The sequence below is a fragment of the Myotis nattereri genome (genome assembly GCF_964212035.1).
Source record: "Myotis nattereri genome assembly, chromosome: 16".
Lineage (NCBI taxonomy): Eukaryota > Metazoa > Chordata > Mammalia > Chiroptera > Vespertilionidae > Myotis > Myotis nattereri.
This window is the reverse complement of record NC_138091.1, coordinates 47802358-47824248: the sequence shown is the minus strand read 5'-3', so window position 1 is coordinate 47824248 and position 21891 is coordinate 47802358. Positions and strand designations below refer to the sequence as shown.

Sequence of the window (21891 nt, the reverse complement as noted above, 5' to 3'; positions counted from 1 at the left end):
CCAGAAACCAAATGAGTGAACCTCGAGTTGGATCTTCTGAGGTCTGCCAAAAGCTACTTAAATGAGCTTGGAAGGGAATCTGTACTCAGTTAATATTTGAGATGACTACAACTGTGGCCAGTCCTTTGATTACAGTCTTGTGAGAGACCCTGAGTCAGAGGCACCCTGCTGAACTGCCTGTGCAGGTATTCCTGGCCCCAAACTCTGTGAGATAATAAGTGCTGTTGTAAGCTTCTTACTTTGGGGCAATCTCTTATACAACAATGGATAACTAGTACATCATTAGATAAGAAAGCACATGACAAAATCCAGCACCCATTCATGATAAAAATTCTCAACAAACTAGGAAGAGAAGGGCATTCCCTCAATCTGGTCAAAGGTGTCCATGAAAAACTTACTGCTAGCCATCATACTTAATGGTGAAACACTGAATGCTTTACCCTAAGGCAGTGATGGCGAACCTTTTGAGCTCGGTGTGTCAGTATTTTGAAGAACCCTAACTTAACTCTGGTGCCGTGTCACATATAGAAATTTTTTGATATTTGCAACCATAGTAAAACAAAGATTTATATTTTTGATATTTATTTTATATATTTAAATGCCATTTAACAAAGAAAAATCAACCCAAAAAATGAGTTTGCGTGTCACCTCTGACACCTGTGTCATAGGTTCGCCATCACTGCCGTAAGGTCAGAAGCCAGGATGTTAACTCTTGCCATTTCTATTTAACATTCTTTTGGAGATTCTGACCAATGCAGTCCATTCATTACAGAATTACAAAATAGAAGATTATATTCCATACCCACTAAAATGGCTATAATAAAAAAAAGGGGGGGGAACACCAATACCAAGTATTTGGCAAAGATGTGGAGAAACTGGGGCCTTCATAGGTTGCTGGTGAGAATCTAAAATGGTACAGCCGCTTTAGAAAGCAGTTCAGCAACTTCTTAAAAAGTCTAACTTAGTATAGGACCTAGCAATTCTCCTAGGCATCTAGCCAGAAGAAATGGAAGTATAGGTCCACACAAAAACCTAAGGAACCTATCTGCCAAGTAGAATGTATGGTTCTTACTTGGATCCTAATTTGATCAAATCAACTTGACAAAAGCATTTGTGAGAGAATTGGGGAAAATTAAATATAGTGATATCAGATATTAAGGAATTAAAGCCCTTATCTATTAAAAACATGTCCTGAAATATTTACAGGTGAAATATGTCTGGGATTTGCTTTAAAATACTGGAACGAAAAAAGGAGAGAAATGGGTGAAATAGAAATAGAATATTGATAAATGTAGAAGCATAATGATGGTACATGTGCTTTCTCTGATATTCTTGTGTATATTTGAAATTTTTCATAAATTAAAAAAATTAAACTGAGGCCTTGACCACTGTAAAAAGAGCCTCTAAGAAATTCATAAAGTAGGAAGTAATGTTACATAACTTGTTTCAGCCCAGCACTGGTCCATCCTCTGTATTTCTTGCAAAAATTCAGTTATTATATTACTGCCGTGCAAGAGGTTATCTTGAGCAGAGATTTCAGTGAAAGAGCAGAGACTGAGCTTTGAGTTTTCATGTCTCCCCTCTTGCTAGCAGGTAGTAGCTTTCTGATGTTCCTGAATTTGCAAAGTGCATTCATCAGCACATATGCAGTTTGCTTTTAGTAGCTATTAATATTTCCAAATGTGAATAAAGCACCATCTTCCCCTCATGCAAATTCTCATACACATCACAGCCTTTGTTATCCTTTATAAAGGCCACTGGTTTTCTTCCTCAAACGTGAAAGGTTCCAGGATTGATAGCTGCTTTTATTGGGGGTATGGAAATTTTACAGTTCTTAAGTATATACATGTATTTAATGAAAATCGTGTATGATATAGTAGGAATGTGTTATTATTTGTTTGTTTATTATTTTCTCCTTTTTCCATTTTTCAGTACATGTACTAGCCTTAGCAAGTTCTGTTCCAAACTCAGGCACCTTGACTTGGCTTCCTGTACATCAATAACAAACATGTCTCTAAAAGCTCTGAGGTAAATTTCTTAAGATAAGATTGTCCAGCAATCAGAACAAAAACTTATTTAAAAAAATAACTGTCATAAAGTTGAAATTGAAGGAAACCGTGTTTTATGGATATGTACAACAGTTCAGAATAGATCTTTTACCACTTACCCAAATTATAGGACAGGTGAAATGACTAGAGGTAAGTAGGGCTTATTTATACATGAATGATTCGTTGTTTTTATGGAGGCTTCCTCTCCTCTTCCCCAAAAATAACACAGAATGTCACTTAGTGATTAAAGCAGTGCTCTGGAGTTAGGTCATTAATCAGGTACCTTGAACAAATGTAGTCCTTGTGAGTTTTTCCTTGTCATTTCAGGTTTGTTACTAGGATTAAACCGTATTATCATTATTTGATAACATTAAGCCAAACCATATAAAGTTGTCAATATTCCAGCAGCTTTTGTCTTATAAAAATGACAGTTTCATGTGTTTTAACTTAATATATATAAATTGCTTAAGCACTTAAGTTATTGTTTTAATGGTATTGTATGTTTAAAAAAATACATTACAGAAAGTGTATCTTAAAAGGAAGGTGAGATGTCCATTCTCTTTGTAACTTTATTTTTTATCAGCCTTTTATGGTCCTATATATTGGTTACATTTATGAATAATAAGAATTAATCTACTAAAAGATTTAGTTAAGTAGAGTATAAGTAATCTGAAAATGTGGCTCCTAGACCTTCCTTATGAATATTAAGTACATATGTATCTAAGGCTGTTTGCTGTGTAGAATAATAGCATAAAAGAATAACATTTAGAGTTTACAAAATATTAACATAAATGATCTCATTTATTTGAAAACCTTGTGCGGTAGATAACCTTGTGAGGTAGATATAGATAGTGTCTACTTTACAGACAGAAAATCTAAAACTTTTTTGAATACCAGGTAATGTGATTCAACCGAGGCAAGTAACTGAATAAGATATTGTTGCTGCCCTTAAGCTTCTCAGAGTCTAGTGGGAGAAAAAAACACTAAACATGTCATCATGTTACAGTGTGGTAATAGAATCCATACAGTGCTGTGATAGTACGGTCAGCAGTTTGGGGAGAACATAGACGTGCCTGTGTCTAATCTTGGTTAAAAGAGACTCAGGCAGGCTTCCTGAAGTGACTTGCTTGAAGTCACACTATTAATGTTGAAGAATGGGCTTGAACCAAGATCCCCTGGCTTTATTTTATAAAACAGTTAAATCAGTATTTTCCAAAAAATGTCATAGAGCTTGAGATTCTTCCATAGATCATATATGAAATCAAAGTTCAAAGATAAAGCTAGTATTTTATAGAAGCCAGAGATCAAATGCAATATATTTTAAATTCAGCCTATAGAAATAGTACTCTAGATGCTTCCCAGATAAGGAATATTTATAGATCCACTGTAATTTTAAAAGTAAAAGTTTAAATGTCCTCATTTGTACTTTGATAAGTAATAGAATTATTTGATAGAGAATCTGAGTTTGACTCTAAACTTTACTAACTACTTGCTCAACTTGAACAAGTCACTTAATTTTTGTTTCCTATCTAGGGAACTTATAAATGTGTGATAAGTACAAAAAGAATATAACTTGAAAAATATAAACTTCCATTAAAATCTAATCTATCTGGAAATAATACTGTGCGTGGTGTTCGTTAGCTAAGCTGGATTTGAGCCAGCCCTCCTAGTGATAGAGTTCCACACGAACACCACCGACATCGATAAACCCACTTTTGCGATTATGAGATTGCCGGTGTTCTAAATCTATGTTAAGTAAATATGTATATTCTTGGAAGATCATGGGGCTTTATCCATTTCCCAACTAAAGGGCCAATAAAATGAGACTTTGGTGCCTTTGGAATTGGATTTAGTCATATGTTTGTTTCATTTTGTTTTAACCAAGTGAGGGATGTCCACTGTTGGAGCAATTGAACATTTCCTGGTGTGACCAAGTAACCAAGGATGGCATCCAAGCACTAGTGAGAGGCTGTGGGGGTCTCAAAGCCTTATTCTTAAAAGGCTGCACACAGGTAATATTCTATGTAGTGCTTGTGAATGATAGAGAAACTTAAAGAATATGTAATCGTTTTGTATTACTGACCAAAGACATATTTACCAAAAATTACCGTTTTCCTTAGAGTAAAAAAAAAAAAGAGAGAAGAGAAGAAGAAGGAACATCTGACGAAAGATAAATTTTTGTTTTGAGGGGAGGCAGACTGGGGAGACAAAAATCATACTGAGCAAGCACCATAGGCAAGAAGGATTTCATGCAATTTAATCTGAAAAGAAAACTTGCATATTGTTACTGCCTGAGACCTTGAACTAAATAGGCAAGGAAGACCATCTTGACAATTTTCACTAGTTTTTAAACCACCAGAAGCTTTTCTTAAATGTACCAAGTATACAGCAACCTACATTTTATAGTGTTGATGCTTATTTCCTGCCAGTCACATTACAAATTCAACATATTTTGTCATTACTGGAAGGCATTGGCATGGGAATAATCAAGAGTGGGTTTAGAAGTGACTGATTCTCATTACCTTATTTTTTTAATGATTTCTCAAACCATTCCTTGAATTCCATTTAAAATGACCTCATTTTTTCACCACGATGGGAGATGTTCCATTGTTTGAAACAGAGCTTTGGAAGTATGACTACCTTCAAACAACAGCTTGCGCTTCTGGTTATTTACGGAATCCTGAAAAATATTGATTGGAATGCATCATTACAATCAATTACTTGCCATCTGTTCTCAGTACTGTACTCATAGCACTCATCTTTCAGCAGCAGATAAACTGTGGATCCCTTTCTTAGCTCCTGCTCCCAAAAATACAGGGATTGTAGAAATGTGAAAATTCTTTTAGGTTCATAAATGCTCAGCAAAATGCTGTAGAGCATATTTATCAGAAGAAAAACCCACAAACATTAGGCAATGTTTATTTTTTTCTTGATTTCATGATAAGAATTCGATATGGTAAGAACTGATAAAAAATAAAATGTACTGCTCATATAAATTACATCTTTATGTGACCATGGTTCATTGTTCCTTTGAACAGTGGAACTTGGTTGGCTATATTTAAAATATATTGATGAATGTGTACTCCCTTAAACTTTTATCCTTTGAATTATTTTTTCTCCCTTTTTAATCTTTCTAGCTAGAAGATGAAGCTCTCAAGTACATAGGTGCACACTGTCCTGAGCTGGTGACTTTGAACTTGCAGACCTGCTTGGTAAGCAGTCCTTCCTACAGCTCTTCTGTATTACTAATTGACTTCTGTGTTATTACTGTAATAGTTTCAGTCATCAAGGCCAGTAGTTTTTCCAATTTAACCCAGGGGACACAGTAGTCAGATGATTCTTTACTTAACGATAGTCCAGGCCTTTTTAAAAATACATTTTTTTAATATGTGTTTATTGATTTGAGAGGGAGAGGGAGAGAGAGACATAGAAATATCGATTGATTGCCCCCTATTGGGGATCGAACTTTCAGCCTGGGCATGTTCCCTGACTGGGAAAGTGTTCCAGTAACCTCTCGGTTCATGGGTCGACGCTCCACCACTGAGCCACATTGGCTGGGCTCTCCCAGGGGCTTTGACATGGATAAATGCGTAGTTTATTCAGAATTCCAAATTCTAAATAGGCTAACCTATAACTTCCTCCTTTTCTTTTCTATATAAGACTACTCTACTATATAGAATTAAATCATTCACAAGCTTCAGTATTTAAAATATTTTTGAGAAGTTCATCGCAGTCCCATTGATTAAGATCTATCAGTAAGTCAGAACTATTGGGAACCACTGATCTAAACAGATGGCAAGCAAAATGTGCCCTTTAAATTATACTCTAATAGTATTTGCAGTTCACATGTTTCTTTAGACTATCAACTTTTTTGTTTCTATCCCAAAATTCTCAATTTTACTTGAAGAATTTGCTGAAACTTCAGTATCCTGGAACATTGGCAATGCACCTTTAGCTTTTCTCTCTTGCCTTAGAAAGTACATATGTGTGTTGCTTTGGAATGAGAGCCTCTCTTAGCAATGAAAAAAGTTGAGGGTTTTCCTTATATTTACTAGGCCTTTTGATTATTATACTCTCCCCTTCTTGTTTAATCACCTAAAACTTGAGAGCATAGTGGCTGCTTAGTTTAAAGATGATATTTTAGTTTAAAACTGCCACATTTTGTACAATTTCAGCAACTTGCCCTTCAGCCCTTAGGGGTGGTGCTTCTGCTTAGGAGGCTTCTGGGGACTGAGTTAAAGAAATGACATTCTTTTCCATTCTGACCACCCCTTCCTTTTCATTCGATTGCCATAGCTGCTCGTTACCAGATTTGCCTAATTTTATTCATGAAACTGACCTGAGAGAAAGAGCTTATATAACTATGGTAAACATGAAACCATCATCTTAAAATGATAGGAAAAAACTGTTCTTGAGCGTCTTTAGATTTTTATATGCATATACATGCATACATTCTGTATATATTTGTATATATATGTTGCATACACATTTGTACATACACATATACCATACCTACCATTTACCATTGTAGTTTCATTTCCTTTACCCTTTCAGCAGGCAAAAAACACAGTTGAGAAGCATAAAGAACCAGTTCTATCATGTATTTATTTTACTGTTTCCCTTCCCCCAGATATTAGGACATGAGCTACTCCTTCATCATTCCTTCCATGTGATGCTTAATGTTCATGAGACTTCATTTTCCTGCCCAAATTGAAGTGACGAAAGTACATTCTTGATCCATTCTCTTTTTCTTGACTAATTTAAAAACATAGAATTTTAGTAAATTTTACTTTGTAAAATTCAAAGTAATGGTAATATGACTTACTTTTCTTCTTGCTCTGTAATTTCTTAAAGACTTTAAAACATTAAAAATGATTTATAAACTAATGTCACCTCGATAAATTCAATTAAAAAAATATATTAAAAAGGCTTGGCCAGCATGGCTCAGTGGTTGAGCATGGACCTATGAACTAAGAACCACTCTGGCTGGGCATGATTTTTTTTTTTAAATAATTCTTTTTTGTTAAGTATTACATATGTCCCCTTTTCTCCAGCCCACCTCCGCCCCCTGCCCCAGGCCCTCATTGCCTCATTATCTGTGTCCATGGGCCATGCATATACAAGGTCCTTGGTTGATTACCTCCCACCCACCTTCCCTCCCCCACATTCCCTCAGAGATTCCAGACTCTGTTCCATGCTTCCATGTAACATCTTTTCTTTTTTTTTCTTTTTAATATTTTTTTGTTGATTTCAGAGAGAGAAAGGGAGAGGCAGAGAGGGATAGAAACATCAATGATGAGAGAGAGTCATCCATTGGCTGCCTCCTATACTCCCCTTACCAGGGACTGAGCCCACGACCCCGGCATGTACCTGACCGGAAATCAACCCACAACCTCCTGGGTCAGAGGTCAACACTCAACCACTGAGCAACACCGGCCGGACACATCTTTGTTCTTTTTAATTTTAAAGTAATTTGAAACCTACAAAATTATATTTGAGCTAGACACAACTGTTTAAATTAGAATATTCTTTATTAGAAAACAAAAACATAAAAATAAATGAATCTGTGGTTGATATGAGACTGCAGTTGTCATCCATGGGTGGTTTTGTTTTTTAAAATAAGTTTCTAGTAATTTAGTATCAATTTTGAACTTGTTAGTATGTTTAAACTATTAAAATACTGCCATTTTTATTGGTTTTCTAGGTTTTAAAACCATTTAATTGAATGTACACCATGACACTCCCCACGCTGTTCCCAACTGATTAGATGAAAAGAATCCCTTTATAGCTTCTTGCCCCCCGAAATGAGCACAGATTCTCTTGCAAACTAAATCAAAAGAAACTGGGAGGAAAAAAACAAATTGTGTTCCTTTTCCTTTAGGTCTGCTATCTGATTAATATTAAATCTGCTTTTATTTCTTTTTGGTACTTCTTTTCACAGGTGACGTTTTTTCCTTTTCTGCAAAGTTACTAATATCTATGGGGATTCTTTGCTTTTTTTTTTAGCAAATCACAGATGAAGGTCTCATTACTATATGTAGAGGGTGCCATAAGTTACAGTCCCTCTGTGCCTCCGGCTGCTCCAACATCACGGATGCCATCCTGAATGCTCTGGGTCAGAACTGCCCACGGCTTAGGTAAAATTTCTTTTCTTTTTTAAAATGCATTGGGTTTTAGAGAGAAAAAAACCCCACAGATTTGTGTTCCACTTATTTATGCATTTATTGATTGATTCTTTATTTTCATTTTTATTTTTTTATCCTCATCCAAGGATATGTTTATTGATTTTAGAGAGGAAGAGAGAGAGAAACATCGATGTGAGAAAGAAACATCGATTGGTTACCTCCTATACACACAAAACCGGGGATGAAACCCGCAATCTAGGTGTCTACCCTGACCAGGAATCCATCCTGCAAACTTTTGGTATACGGGACGACGCTCCAACCAAGTGAGCCACCCAGACAGGGCCATTGGTTCATTCTTGTATGTGCCCTGACTGGGGATCAAACCTGAAACCTTGGCATAGCGGGGTGGCACCTTAACCAATTGAGCTATCCAGCCAGGGCAGCATTTCTTGTTTAGCTTAAAAATATTGGGAAGAGAACAGAGGCCTCCTTCACTTGGAACCTTGAAATTTATAAGGTAGACACTACAAGGCCACTACCCTTTTAGATGCCCTCTGTCTTGCTTTATACTTTATTGGATTTACATGTAATTGGCCTGAACCAGCGGATAATAGTCTCCATTTTTTACTTCTTGCTAGCCATACTAGAAAAAAAATCACTTTGTTTTATTACTTGAGAAAAGAAATAGGCATTTTCTCTTACTAACACTTTCATATGTAACATGGTCCCCTACTTAGAATGGTTCAACTTATTATTCTTTTTTTTTTTAATGTATTTTTATTGATTTTTTACAGAGAGGAAGGGAGAGGTATAGAGAGTTAGAAACATCAATGAGAGAGAAACATTGATCAGCTGCCTCCTGCACACCCCCCACCAGGGACGTGCCCTTGATCAGAATCAAACCCAGGACCCTTCATTCCGCAGGCCAATGCTCTGTCCACTGAGCCAAACCAGCCAGGGCCAACTTAAGATTCTTTGACTTTATGATGGTGGAAGGTGATACACATAATAAATAAATTACATGAGATAGTCAACATTTTATTATAAAATAAGCTTGTGTTAGATGATTTTGCCCAACTGGAGGCTAATGTAAGTGTTCTGAGCACATGTAATGTAGGCTTGGCTAAAATTATGATGTTTGGGAAGTTAGGGGTATTAAATGCACTTTTTTTAAAAAATATTTTATTGATTTTTTTACAGAGAAGAAGGGAGAGGGACAGAGAGTTAGAAACATGGATGAGAGAGATCGATCAGCTGCCTCCTGCACGCCCCCCACTGGGGATGTGCCCGCAACCAAGGTACATGCCCTTGACCGGAATCGAACCTGGGACCCTTCAGTCCGCAGGCCGACGCCCTATCCACTGAGCCAAACCGGTTCGGCAATGCACTTTTGACTTAACAATATTTTCTACTTTTGAGGGGTTTGTCTGGACATAACCCCATCACAAGGCAAGGAGCATCTGTAATTTCTTTCTGACGAAAGTTTTTGAAGGTCTGTCCTATGGTCATTTATGTTGTAATAATGATGCTAGGTACATAGCAGAAAGTATTTAAAAAGAAAAAAACAGCCCTGTAGGAGAACCTCCCTTTATGCTTATTAATGGTAATTTAGAGCAAGCCTTATTTCTTCATTGCTCCACCTCTCTGCCTAAATATAGGATTGGCTAAATATTATTGTATTTATATATTAGACATATTAGCCATTGTTGTAAGTGATTCACAAATATTAATTTACTTAATCATCAAACACCATATAAGCCCTGTTATTATCTCCATATTATAGATGAAGAAAACTGAAGCCCAGAGAGGTCAAGTAACCTGTTCAAGGTCTCACAGCTAGAGTAAGTGCAGGAGCAAGGATTCAAACCCAGGCAGTCTGGCTCCAGAAACCACTTGTTTGACGTAGAATAATCATTTATTAAACTTTTTTTGTAATCATCTGGCCATGGGCCTGACTGTAATTAGTGAAAGAAAATCTGGCTACAGTATCAAAATTCCTTAATAGATCATAGACTTGTTTGTCAAAATAAGTAATATCAGAAGCCTAGAGTAGAATTCTATTCAGGAGCTAAGGAGGTAGCCAAACTCCTGTCTAAAAATATTACCCCCTAGAGGCCCGGTGCATGAAATTCGTGCACTGGGGGAGCAGGGGGCGGGGGGTCCCTCAGCCCAGCCTGTGCCCTCTCGTAGTCCAGGACTCCTCGGGGGATGTCCGACTACCAGCTTAGGCCCGGGATTCCTCTTGTAGTTTGTGACCCCTTGCTCCTTACCACCCACCTGCTCGTTGCTCCCTACTACTCCATTTGCTGCTCCTTAGGACTGCCATGGAGGTGGGAGAGGCTCCCGCCACTGCCACTGCACTGCCAGCCTTGAGCCTGGCTTCTGACTGAGTGGTGCTCCCCCTATGGGAGTGCACTGACCACCCGGGGGCAGCTCCTGCGTTGAGAGTCTGCCCCCTGGTGATTAGTGCACATCATAGCGACCTGTCATTCCGCCATTCGGTCGATTTTTATATTAGGGTTTTATTATATAGGATTCCCTTTTTAAAAAAAATTTTTTTTATTGATTTTAGGGAGGGAGAGAGAGACAGAAACATCAATGATGAGAGAGAATCATTGATGCCTCCTGCACGTCCCTCACTGGGGATTGAGCCCACAACCCGGGCATGTGCCTTTGACCAGAATTGAACCTGGGACCCTTCAGTCCACAGGCTGATGATCTATCCACTGAGCCAAATCAGCTGGGGCTTACCTGGTCCCTTTTTGTTTTAAAGAGAGGGACATTCAGCTTCCTCCTCTTTCGTGTTTTCTTATTGTTAGAACAGAAAGACTCTCAGATGTGATACTTCAATCAGTTCATGTTTTTCCATTAGACATAGCATTCACTTCTCTTTTTTTATCTTTTTTATTTTTGTTTTTTTATATTTTTATTGATTACAGAAAAGAAGGGAGAGGGAATCATTGATCGGCTGCCTCCTGTACATCTCCTATTGGAGATCGAGTTGCAACTGGGCATATGCCCTGACCTGGAAGCGAACCTTGACCTCCTGCTTTATAGGCCGATGCTCAATCACATAGCCACACTGGCCAAGCTAATTTATCTTTATTGTTGAAAGTATTACATATTGCTCCCTTTTTCCCCCCATTGATTCCCTCCACCCCCTCTAGAGATTGTCAGTTGATAATGATTTCTTATACTTCTGTAAGTAATTTGTAAGCAAACATAAATATTCTATGGTACCATAGTGCAGATGCCACCAAACTTTTCACAGAAAAGCTATGTTTGACTCCTCAGTCCTATGGTTGGTATTTAGGTTGTTGTGTAGCAGTTCCTGAATAGGTCAGTGGCTGCCAGCTCAGCTCCCCTCTCCACTGGGCCTCCCTGGGAACATGTGGGAGGAGCCAGGAAACATAAGGTTATTTTTTCATAAGTATGGAATTTCATGTTTGGGATAGGCCTGTAATTAACCAGTCCTTTTATAACATTTTAAAAATCTATCTAAATCTGAGTGGGCCTACATGTAAAATAGGAAAAGAGAATAATTTTCTTTAGCAACAGATTAACAGAGTACCATGTCCATTTCCCTTGTTTTCTAGAAGCAGGCTGTCCTCTGGGTACAAGCAATATGCCATCAAAAGCCTTTTCATTTATTTTTTTATTATTATTATTATTATTATTATTATTATTATTTTGCTTGTTCGTTGCTTTTCTTCTTTTTTTAAATAATGCTTTATTGTTGAAAGTATTATATGTCCCCTTTTCCCCCCATTAACCCCCTTCAGCCTGCCTCCCCCCTTACCCCCCGCCCCCCCCCCCCCCCCCCCGCCTTCAGCACTCTATTGTCTGTGGAGAAGTCTTTTAAATGCATTTTGGCATTAACTACAAGCTTCTCTTACATTCTTCTGATTGCATAAGTCTGCAGTGTTGTATTTACAGGACCACTTTATGATGACTTCATGAATAGGATTAGCAAGATCTCTATGCAGACTTGCTTGGCTATTAATGTCATTATATTATGTAGTCCTTAGGGACTAGGAGGTTGTTTTCTTAAATTCTTGCTGTTTTAATAAATGTGGGTTTCAGGGACCAAGGACTTTACTTTCACTTTGGTTTTTTTAACAGAATATTAGAAGTGGCAAGGTGTTCTCAATTAACAGATGTAGGCTTTACCACTCTGGCCAGGGTGAGTATTTTCTCCAGGTTCTATGTAAGTTTTGTTTGGGATTTTTATTTCAGAAGAATGAGCAAGGATGGAGATGTGGAATGGCAGCAGAACTAAGGGTGTGTGGGGTGTGGGGGAACTTCCCTGTGGCTGATGTTCCAGGGCGTTCTCATGCCACAGCTACTAGCTTGTATAATTATAGTATTTAAAATTATAACTGTCTTTGACCAATGTATGGAACAAGGGGAAGGACCTTTGCTTTCAGACAGATTGATATTGAACACCACTTCGTTTTCTGGCCTTAACGTTTCCCCATATTTTAAATATTTGTATTGTAATGTTTGGTTTTGTGTTTTATAGAATTGCCATGAGCTTGAAAAGATGGACCTGGAAGAGTGTGTTCAAGTAAGATTGTGGATTTTTACTCAGAAGTACAATATAATAGAAACTTATGTAACATGCACATGAGAACATTGGCTTCCCTCCCCTGGTGTAACGCAGTGCCTGGCAGCACTGCTGGCTCTCCACTGCTGACTCTCCAGGCACACCTAGCAGAGGACTCATGGTATCTGTGTTCAGGGGAAAATGTATGTCATCAGTAAGGTTGCCATTGGAAAGGAAGAAAGCCTATTCAAGCCATAAGATATTTCCTTAGACCTACAGGGTTTTGATATTAATAAATAATTAAAGCCCCATCACACTGATATATAGCCCTGCCCTTTTTAGCTTTACTGGACGCTGGACCCTTAGCCCTAGAGACCTGAGTCTGTATGGAGCCCTGTCCTTAAGGCAGGCAACCAGATACTGCCTTAATAGCAATATCTTTTCTTACCAATTTTAAGAGCTTTGAGATTAGTTGATTGAGGAGAAACTTTGATGGGAGACTCCTAAAAAGAAGATAGAATAATGAATTTTACTAATGGTCAAAATAAAGAAGATACTTGGGTCTATTGAGGTCAATTTTTTCTAAATTACTTGTTATCCGACACTACTTAGCAGCTATTACTTCTTAAACTGAAATTTGTTTCTGTCCGCTTATCTCTTACACATGCTCAGTGTCCTTTCCAGTATTAGTCCTTCTGAGTGATGTGCACACACCTGTCTGCTCCAGCTCCCCACCCCCCTGACATTCTATATTAGAATAACATAATACCTCAGATTTGGAAGAATTTGAAAAGAAGCACTGATTTACTTTTTGTCCTAAGATAATTATAAAAGACTGTTTTTCCTTTTAGGAGTTTTTCCTTCCTGAATGTTAGTAGGTAACCCAGATTCCAGCAGCCCCTTTGTGCCACCATTGGGAAGATAACTGGCACCCAAAAAGATAACATTAATCTTTTTTCATGGAGCAGTATCTTCCTTGTTGTTTTCTGTGATGGTTTTAAGGAGGTAGAACAAAGTATAGTGGGTAGAAGTTATGAGGAGACAGATTTTCATTCATTTAAAAAACAAAACAGTTTTCAACCTGCTCAAAGTTTTCAGTCTGCTCAAAGATGAAGACTAGAGAATACTAGATATGTTCAAGCCTGGTTTCTCAATGATTCAGGTATCCATTGGGATATCAACCTCAAGATTTTGTTATTTGAGAATTGATACCAGGATATCAGTCTAGATTACAAGTATAGTCAAGAGTGAGGTACGGGCCATGAGTTTTTTTTCTTGGAATTATACCTAAAATAAGCTTATGTGTTTCTTTCAGATAACAGATAGCACCTTAATCCAACTTTCTATACACTGTCCTCGACTTCAAGTATTGGTGAGTGTGACTCTGAAAATTTTATGTGTTTACCAGATTTAAATACTGATTTTAGAGAGAGAGAAAGGGGAGGAGAGACAAAGGTAGATTGGTTGCTTCCTGTCACACTCTGGGGACTGAATCTGCAAACAGCATGTGCCCTGACGAGGAATCGAACTGGCCACTTTTCAGTGCATGGGATGACGCTCAACCAACTGAGCCACACCAGCCAGGGCTATTTATTATATTTAGATTTAATCAAAGCCCTGCTCTTACTTTCCTCTTGGTTACTGGCTACCATTTTGGGAAAGCATATTTCTCCAAATTGTCAACTTACAGAGGACCAAGAGAGGAATTAAGAAATGTTAAATGTTTTCTTTGTCAATACTTGGAAATTGAAAACTGATGTGGAAAGTATGAGTTCTCCCTCCCACTTGAACTCCAACCTGAATGGTGTTAAAATTTCCAGAGGTCCTGGGAGTTGATGGCCAGAAATACAGTTTGCTTCACCTTCAGACCAAAACAGAAGCAATCAAGGCTTTTACTAGGGGGAATTCTCTGTTACTATTTCTTGTAACACTATGGGAAAGAAAGCATTCTGGTTAACCATTCTTTTTTAAAAATATATATTTTTTGTTACTGATTTCAGAGAGGAACGGAGAGGGAGAGAAAGATTGAAATATCACTGATGAGAGAGAATCATTGATCAGCTATCTCCTGCACACCCCACACTGGGGATTTGAGCCCACAACCCAGGCATGTGCCCCAATTGGGAATCGAACTGTGACCTCCTGGTTCATAGGTCAACGCTTAACCACTGAGTCACACCAGCCGGGCATGGTTAATCATTCTGTATCTGGGTTCATTTTTGGTGTATTTGGTGGCACCTTGCTGTCCAGATTGGGTCAAGGGTTCTGAGTTTCACGTGTAGGAACCAGGAACTTAAGGAAAATTGATACAGTCAAGAGATTTATATGAAGAGATAACTATATCTGACAGCTATCAGAATCAAGTTCATTTAATTAACTTGGCCTCCCCCTGTACCAGGTAATCAATATGTAGTCCAAATTCTAGGAATTTTTGTTCAGGAAAAGCTTGAGCCCCACTTATCCCTGTAAAGAAGAAAAGTGTTCATTTGTGTGTATGGGGGTGGGGGCGCAAATAGGTAGTATTTTATTTTGTTTATGAACTATATCATAGTCATTACATAAATTCACAAAGTATATTTAGAATCAGAAAGAGAAATGTCTATCATTGATTGTCAAAAGCAGAACCCCAGCAACTCTAATTTGCTTTCTTCATTTACCACATGGATCTAGTGATGGTTTCTTATGCATCAACATCAAACTAGAAAGGTCTCTCTGATGGTACACAGGCCTCTTGCTGGAATGCCATAAGGTATTTCAGTGTCCTTCCTTGCTCTCTTTGGCTGCAGAGTCTGTCTCACTGTGAGCTGATCACAGACGATGGAATTCGTCACCTGGGGAATGGGGCCTGCGCTCATGACCAGCTGGAGGTGATTGAACTGGACAACTGCCCACTAATCACAGACGCATCCCTGGAGCACTTGAAGAGCTGTCACAGCCTTGAGCGGATAGAACTCTATGACTGCCAGCAAATCTCACGGGCTGGAATCAAGAGACTCAGGGTAAAGATGGCTGCATCACCCTCCAGCTCTAGTGTTCTCAGCACCCTTTCTTTTTCTTTTTTTTAGATTTAGATTCCTTTGATTTTTAAATTTACTTAGATATTTAGCAAAGATGGGAGAAATGGAAAGCAAACGTACAGGAAGATAGTTTCAGGTGGAAATGTAGTAGGAAAATACCCACTGAGGGAAGAAAAATAGGTCTCCTCCCAGCAGTTACTCCAGTAATGTCCAGAGTTTAATAACATGCCTGGAGTCAGACACATATGCCACATTTTGGTTCTAAAGGAAAGAAAGGAATAACAAAAAATATTTCATTAAATAGGATTTAAATTTTTAATTTATATTTTCTTTCATATCAACCCCTCTTGCTGGGATTTTTATTTATTTATTTCAAAATATGCTCATATTGATTTTTAGAGAGAGGGGAAGGGAGAGGAAAAGATCGATGAGAGAGAAACATCATTGATCGGCTGCCTCCTATACTCCCCCACATGGATCTAGCCCTCAACCCAGCATGTGTCCCAACCAGCAATTGAACCCCAGTGACATTTTTGGTTTATGGGTCCGTGCTCAACCACTGAACCACACCGTCCAGGTGGGATTTTTTTTTTTTAAGACAACAAATGGATCAAGTAATTTTTTCCCTTTTTCTGTTTGCACCCCTCCCCCCACCCCTGCCCTGTAGTAGAGAGACCCATGCATAGCCAAATGACTGGAAGACAGGTTGCCAGCAAGGAGGTTATAAAAGGCTGAACGGATCTATATATTAGATTTTTCTGCTCAAAAGACATTTATTGGAACTTCTGCTTCACACCTGCTGTGGGAAAGGCACTGTGCTTGTTATCCTTTATAGCCAAACTCTAAAAACTCCATGTTGACCATATGGCACCTGAGCACATAAAGGAGCACCAACCTCATCTTGATTTTCTCTTGGCCTCAGCTCCTCCTTTCCCTTCAGCCCTAGAGGACTGAGAGCATAGCTGCAGTGGGGAGTCCTTGCAGCCGTATTTCTTCTACACCAAAGAGGAGAGCCACAGGTCATCAGAAGAAAGACTCTCCAAAATGACTTGGGGAAAAAAATCTTAAGCTAATTTCAACTATGGAAATATAGTTTATTTCAACTATGAGAATCAAACTAGGAATCCCTTTGGGAACAGGTTAAGAAATGAGTATGAAGTTTTTCCCCACTTGTATTATTATGGAAGCAGGGACCAAAGTTATGTGAGCTGATTTAGTCATTTAGAGTAACGTGGGATGGTACAGAGTAGAACCCAGGCCTCTCCAACATCTGGCTGCTGGTGGTCAGCTCTGCCCTGCTTTCATGGCCACTCAGTGTTTGTTCTGAAAAGCAACATTGCTCTTTCTGTTTAAGCCCTCTCTCTTAGTAATGTTTCTGTCTTGTTTCAGACCCATTTACCCAATATTAAAGTCCACGCCTACTTCGCACCTGTCACTCCACCCCCATCAGTCGGGGGCAGCAGACAGCGCTTCTGCAGATGCTGCATCATCCTATGACAGTGGAGGTGGCAGCCGTGGCGAACTGAGTATTTAATGACACTTCTAGAGTTACCGCGGAGTCACCAGTGGAAGCGACCCAGTGTTCTGGGCAAGGGTTACAACGTGAGGCAGTGTCCAGATTCCCAGAGCCACACGTACATATACATACCCATCCACTCTAGCTCTGTGACGGGGGACTGAAGATTGTGCTGGCTTTATCAAGTGGATTGATAAAACTTAGCCATTCCTGTTGGACGTTCCCAGAAGAAAATCATAGGCAAGGTAGGGGGAAGGGGTTGTTCCAGCAAACCCAGTGTTACTGCTACTACGGTTTCTTTATTTTATTAAGGGGTTTATTTGGTGATATTGGAACAGCAACTGCAGTCCTCCAGGGTCAAGGAAAGCATAGAGAAAAACAATATACGTTGTATCCAGGGACCAGAAAGAAAATTTCTTTGCATCCTATAAATGGTAGCCATCCATTGTGAGATGACTACACAGCTTCTGTGCTTCCTCGTTCCCATGCCAACATGCTGAGCATGCTCACAAAGAAGGCTCCTCCATTCCGCCTCCTGTTTAGTATTTGGCCCAGTGGTTTCCTATATGGTCACATTGAAATTACTGTGGTCCAAATGTGATTACTTATTCACTCAAATTGTCACTGTCTAGCACACTTGTGCACCTTTGTCCTTTGTTGCTCCCTCCTGCATTCTTGCCCAGTCTGTCACCTGTTCATAGTCTGCTTACTCACACTCAGTTGTTACTCTTTTGCTGTTGTTGTGTTTACAGTTTGCATTTTGGATGATTAGTTGGGGTTACCAAACATTTTTAAAAGAGACATTATCAATAAATATTTTTTTAATTCTAAATTTTACCATTAGGGGCCCCTGCCTGAATCTTTGCCAGTCTGAAGGGAAACAGTTATAAAAGCAAGACAAGTTAGGAGAAGAAATTAAGCTAAAACTATTTTGATAATAGTAAACTTTGCTTTTTGGTTTCTGTTATATCTTGTGATACGTGATAATATGCATGATAAGCCCAATACTCCATTTTTCCTTCCATCAGGCTCTGCTAATTTAATGAGGTGAACAAAACACATTATTAGTAAAGAGTGGGATGGCAAATCCCAAAACTGAGCCTGGACACCCCCCCACCCACACTCAGGCACGTTGTATGTTCACTGAAATCTAGGTGTGATCAGTGACATCTCTGATTTGTGTCTTTGGGGTTGTTTTATTTTAGCAGAAATGCTACTAGAGGCACTGTGCCATCTAGCCAATCAGTGTCTCTCCCCCACCCCTATTCAGCCTGTCAGGGACCCTGTAAAAGCTGGTCAGCTGTATGAGGGTGTTGATGGTATCATTTAATATCGGAGCCTCAAAGGACTGGAACCTGTCAGCCATATCTCCTGTTCTCCAGACTTCCCATGAATGAAACACAAGAGTAGCTAGGTCAAGGAACTGGGGCAGCAGAAAGAACATTGAGAGGAAGAGGAAGTAGGGGTCCCAGTGCCTCTGCCCAGCCTGGTCATCAGAGCTGAGGGCTGGGAGGGTATTCAGTGCCCATGACTCAAAGATGCTTCCCCTCCCCCCACACACACACAATCCTGCAGTGAGTTAAATGCGTTTCTGAAGTACTAGAAGTAGGTTTCTAAACCCCAAGGTTAAAAACCATGTGTGATTTTTTTAAATAGGATGACTTTTGTAAGAATTACGTGTGATTTATTCCTTCACATAAAGGATCCCATAAATGTGTACAACCCACCAGTATTTAATATGTTACATTTATTTTAAATCCTATTTAATTATTCCCTTTTAAAAACTAAAATTATATTTTTTAATTCCCCCTTCCCCTTTTCAAATTACAGTGTAAGGAATATACTTTTTAAAGTGAGACTCACTCTCCTGGCTGTACCCCACACTTATAAATATATACATGTGCACACACACTTCCAGATGTAGTTTATAATATTCAGATCCCCAGGTCACTCATTCAAACAAAACTAAAAAGAAATATTTAGGGCCCATCTGTTCTAATGTATAATTTTTTTTATAATGCCTGAACAAATTGGCTATAAAACCCTGATTGATTAGTGAGTGTGGATTTGAATTGCCCAATAGATGAGGCTATTAAGGGTACTTCTTTACTTTAAAATATATATATATATTTGTTTAAAAGATTCTACTCACCAGTACATGAGTGTCTTGGAAATGCTGTTTCTCTCCTCAAAGAGTGTTCCTATGTGCAGGTCCATGTGGACTTGCGCAGGCAACCCCTACCTGTCTGGGCTGAGAACAGAGTGGAGTGAGAGGGTAAAAGCCTGGAGTGTGCAGCAGTATGTGGTCAGGCAGGAGGCTGTTCCTTTCTCAAGAAAACTTCAGGCCCATCAAGCTTGGAATGAAATATTTTTTTTATGCCAGTCTGCAACCACGCCAGCTGATGAAATGTACCAGGACTTTGAAAACCCAGAACATGGTAAGTTTTGGTCAGGTGGACAGGGTCCTGTCACCTGGACACAGTGCTTCCTGTTTCAACATCAGGAACACTTTTGAAAAGTCAGTAAGGTTTCACAGGTGTAACTCTTCCGTAGGGAAAGCTTATTGTCTGGCTACACAGCTCCTCCACAATATGCCTTCTGTAATGAAAAGGTGCAGCGCGAAGAGAGGAGATTTGGGAGAAGGAAGAAGGTACCCTCAAAGGTATTGCCGTAAACCTGCCGATAGCCAGGAGGAATTATTGCAGTGTCCTCTGGCGAAAGTTATTCAGCATCCAGATCATCTTTTTTCCAAGCAGCCTTTTCTCCCCTTACATTTCCCAGCATCATTTGCTACATCAGTACCTTTTATATCCTCTTCATTGGCCCCATCAGCTTTTTATTTATTTTTTTAATCCTCACCCAAGGATATTTTTTCCATTGCTTTTCAGAGAGAATGGAAGGAAGGGAGTAGGGAGAGAGAGATACACATAGATTGGTTGCCTTCCACACATGCCCCAACAGGTCTGGAGATCAAACCTGCAACCCAGGTACATACTGGGAATCAAACCCTCGACCCTTCCATGCATGGGTCAGCACTCTAACCACTGAACACACTGGCCAGGGCCCAGCTTTTTTTTTTTTTTCTTTTTCTTTTTTTTTCTGTAATTGATGCCTCCCATTTCCTCCTACACCCATCCTCACTGTCTGTTTAAAGCCTCCATCTCACTCCCAGTGATGCTGATTCTGAAATGTCTCCAGTCTAGCTTCCACTTTGGGTCCTTATCATGATCGAGGCAAACCATCCTGGGCAGTCTTGAATCCGTGACTGTCAGTGGCTCAGGCCATTTTTCACCAGATGGTCTTTGAGGGTGGTCTTTGACATTTGTTTGCTAAATTAGAAATCAAACTTGGATATGAGCAGTAAAGGGGATCTGGCTTTATTTTTTTTTTCCAATATTTGGAATATGAAAGCACATTATACTACATGTAAAAAGTTTTCTCCTGTTCTGCTCTCTAGTGGATGTAAAAGTATTTCTTAAATGTTTTTGTGTGTATGTGTATGTATTTCCACATTCATGAGTTAAGCTGATCCAGCAGACATATAAATCAGAAATTTCATATATTCCTTAGATCACACATTTTAAAGAGAAACCTGGTAAATGTTTTTATGATGCTTTATTTTGGGTTTTCCAAACTGAACAGTTCAGTGTAGCTATAATGCTACAGCAGTCAAGTGCTTATGTTCTAATTGCCTTGTAAAATGCATTGTTACTGGTTTAATAGCCCACTAATGCCATGGGGGCTACACAGAGTATGCCATGGAGCCTATCTTGGTTTGAAGTTGTTAGGAAATGCGACAGTGTTATGGGAAGAAGAGAGTGGCTACCTGCCTGCCTGTATTGGCAGCATGTCTTTAGGCGACCCTGTTGTTTTGAAAAGGAGGAACACTTGCAGATCACTGTTGCAGACCCTTGGCCGATTAATATTTATTGTGCTGAAAATCACAGACTGCTCATGACAGTCACCACCGAGAGAGGAAAATGGTCTAGTCTGCCTTTTCCCTGCTTGTGTGCATACTTTAAGGTTAGGTTTCTATCCCTATTGTGCATCCTGGCTGACACTCTTTCCGTGGTATGCTTTCAGCTTCTGGAACATTCTATAAAACATTGCCTTCTCTAGCTGCCCACCAGTTCTAGGATCTTTAACCACCTCAGACCAAAACAATGTGAATTAGCCAAGTTTTATTTGAGAAGAGGTTTAGGATGTTTGGTTGGTCTTTAAGCAGAGCCTGTCCATCCCCTTACAATGATTATGATCTGGGACCAAAGAACCCTAAAGCAGCAGGAGGGTGAGGGGACATATGGAGTCTCAGCCTCTCCTCACCTTTATTTCCATCATAAATTTTAATTGTAAGATTGAAAGACACAAAAGACTGTGAAAGACCGTGTCAGTAGTGTACAATTAACCAGGTAATAAAGTTGGGCTGTATTTGCTATACCCAGGTGCCCTGACTTACCATCTTGGTTCTCGAGCAAACACATGCTTCTCTAAGCTTGCCTTTTCACTTGGGACCTTCTTCCTGCCAGACACAACCGTTTGAGGCAAGTGAGTTTTCTGCATGAAGGGCTTCTGTACTTCCCTCCTCAGGCAAGTCTCCCTATTTTGTCCATTTTTATTCTTAGGCACATCAGTTGTACAT

At 39.2% G+C, this 21891-nt stretch overlaps 1 protein-coding gene across 4 annotated transcripts in view; it reads left to right on the top strand.

The window, feature by feature from the left end:
- FBXL20 (F-box and leucine rich repeat protein 20) overlaps window positions 1–18219 on the top strand; it is a 62961-nt gene extending 44742 nt beyond the window's left edge. For 3 of the 4 annotated variants that reach the window (XM_081108800.1, XM_081108801.1, XM_081108802.1), the window contains exons 7-15: window positions 1933–2028; window positions 3934–4060; window positions 5186–5260; window positions 8055–8185; window positions 12296–12356; window positions 12696–12740; window positions 14035–14091; window positions 15506–15718; window positions 17126–18219. In XM_081108800.1, coding sequence (XP_080964926.1) covers window positions 1933–2028; window positions 3934–4060; window positions 5186–5260; window positions 8055–8185; window positions 12296–12356; window positions 12696–12740; window positions 14035–14091; window positions 15506–15718; window positions 17126–17233 — 913 coding nt within the window. In that variant the 3' untranslated portion in view covers window positions 17234–18219. Of the gene's footprint in view, window positions 1–1932; window positions 2029–3933; window positions 4061–5185; window positions 5261–8054; window positions 8186–12295; window positions 12357–12695; window positions 12741–14034; window positions 14092–15505; window positions 16005–17125 lie in introns of those variants that run through there. The other variant, XM_081108803.1, reaches the window with a different exon arrangement.
- The last annotated feature ends 3672 nt before the right edge of the window (window positions 18220–21891 follow it).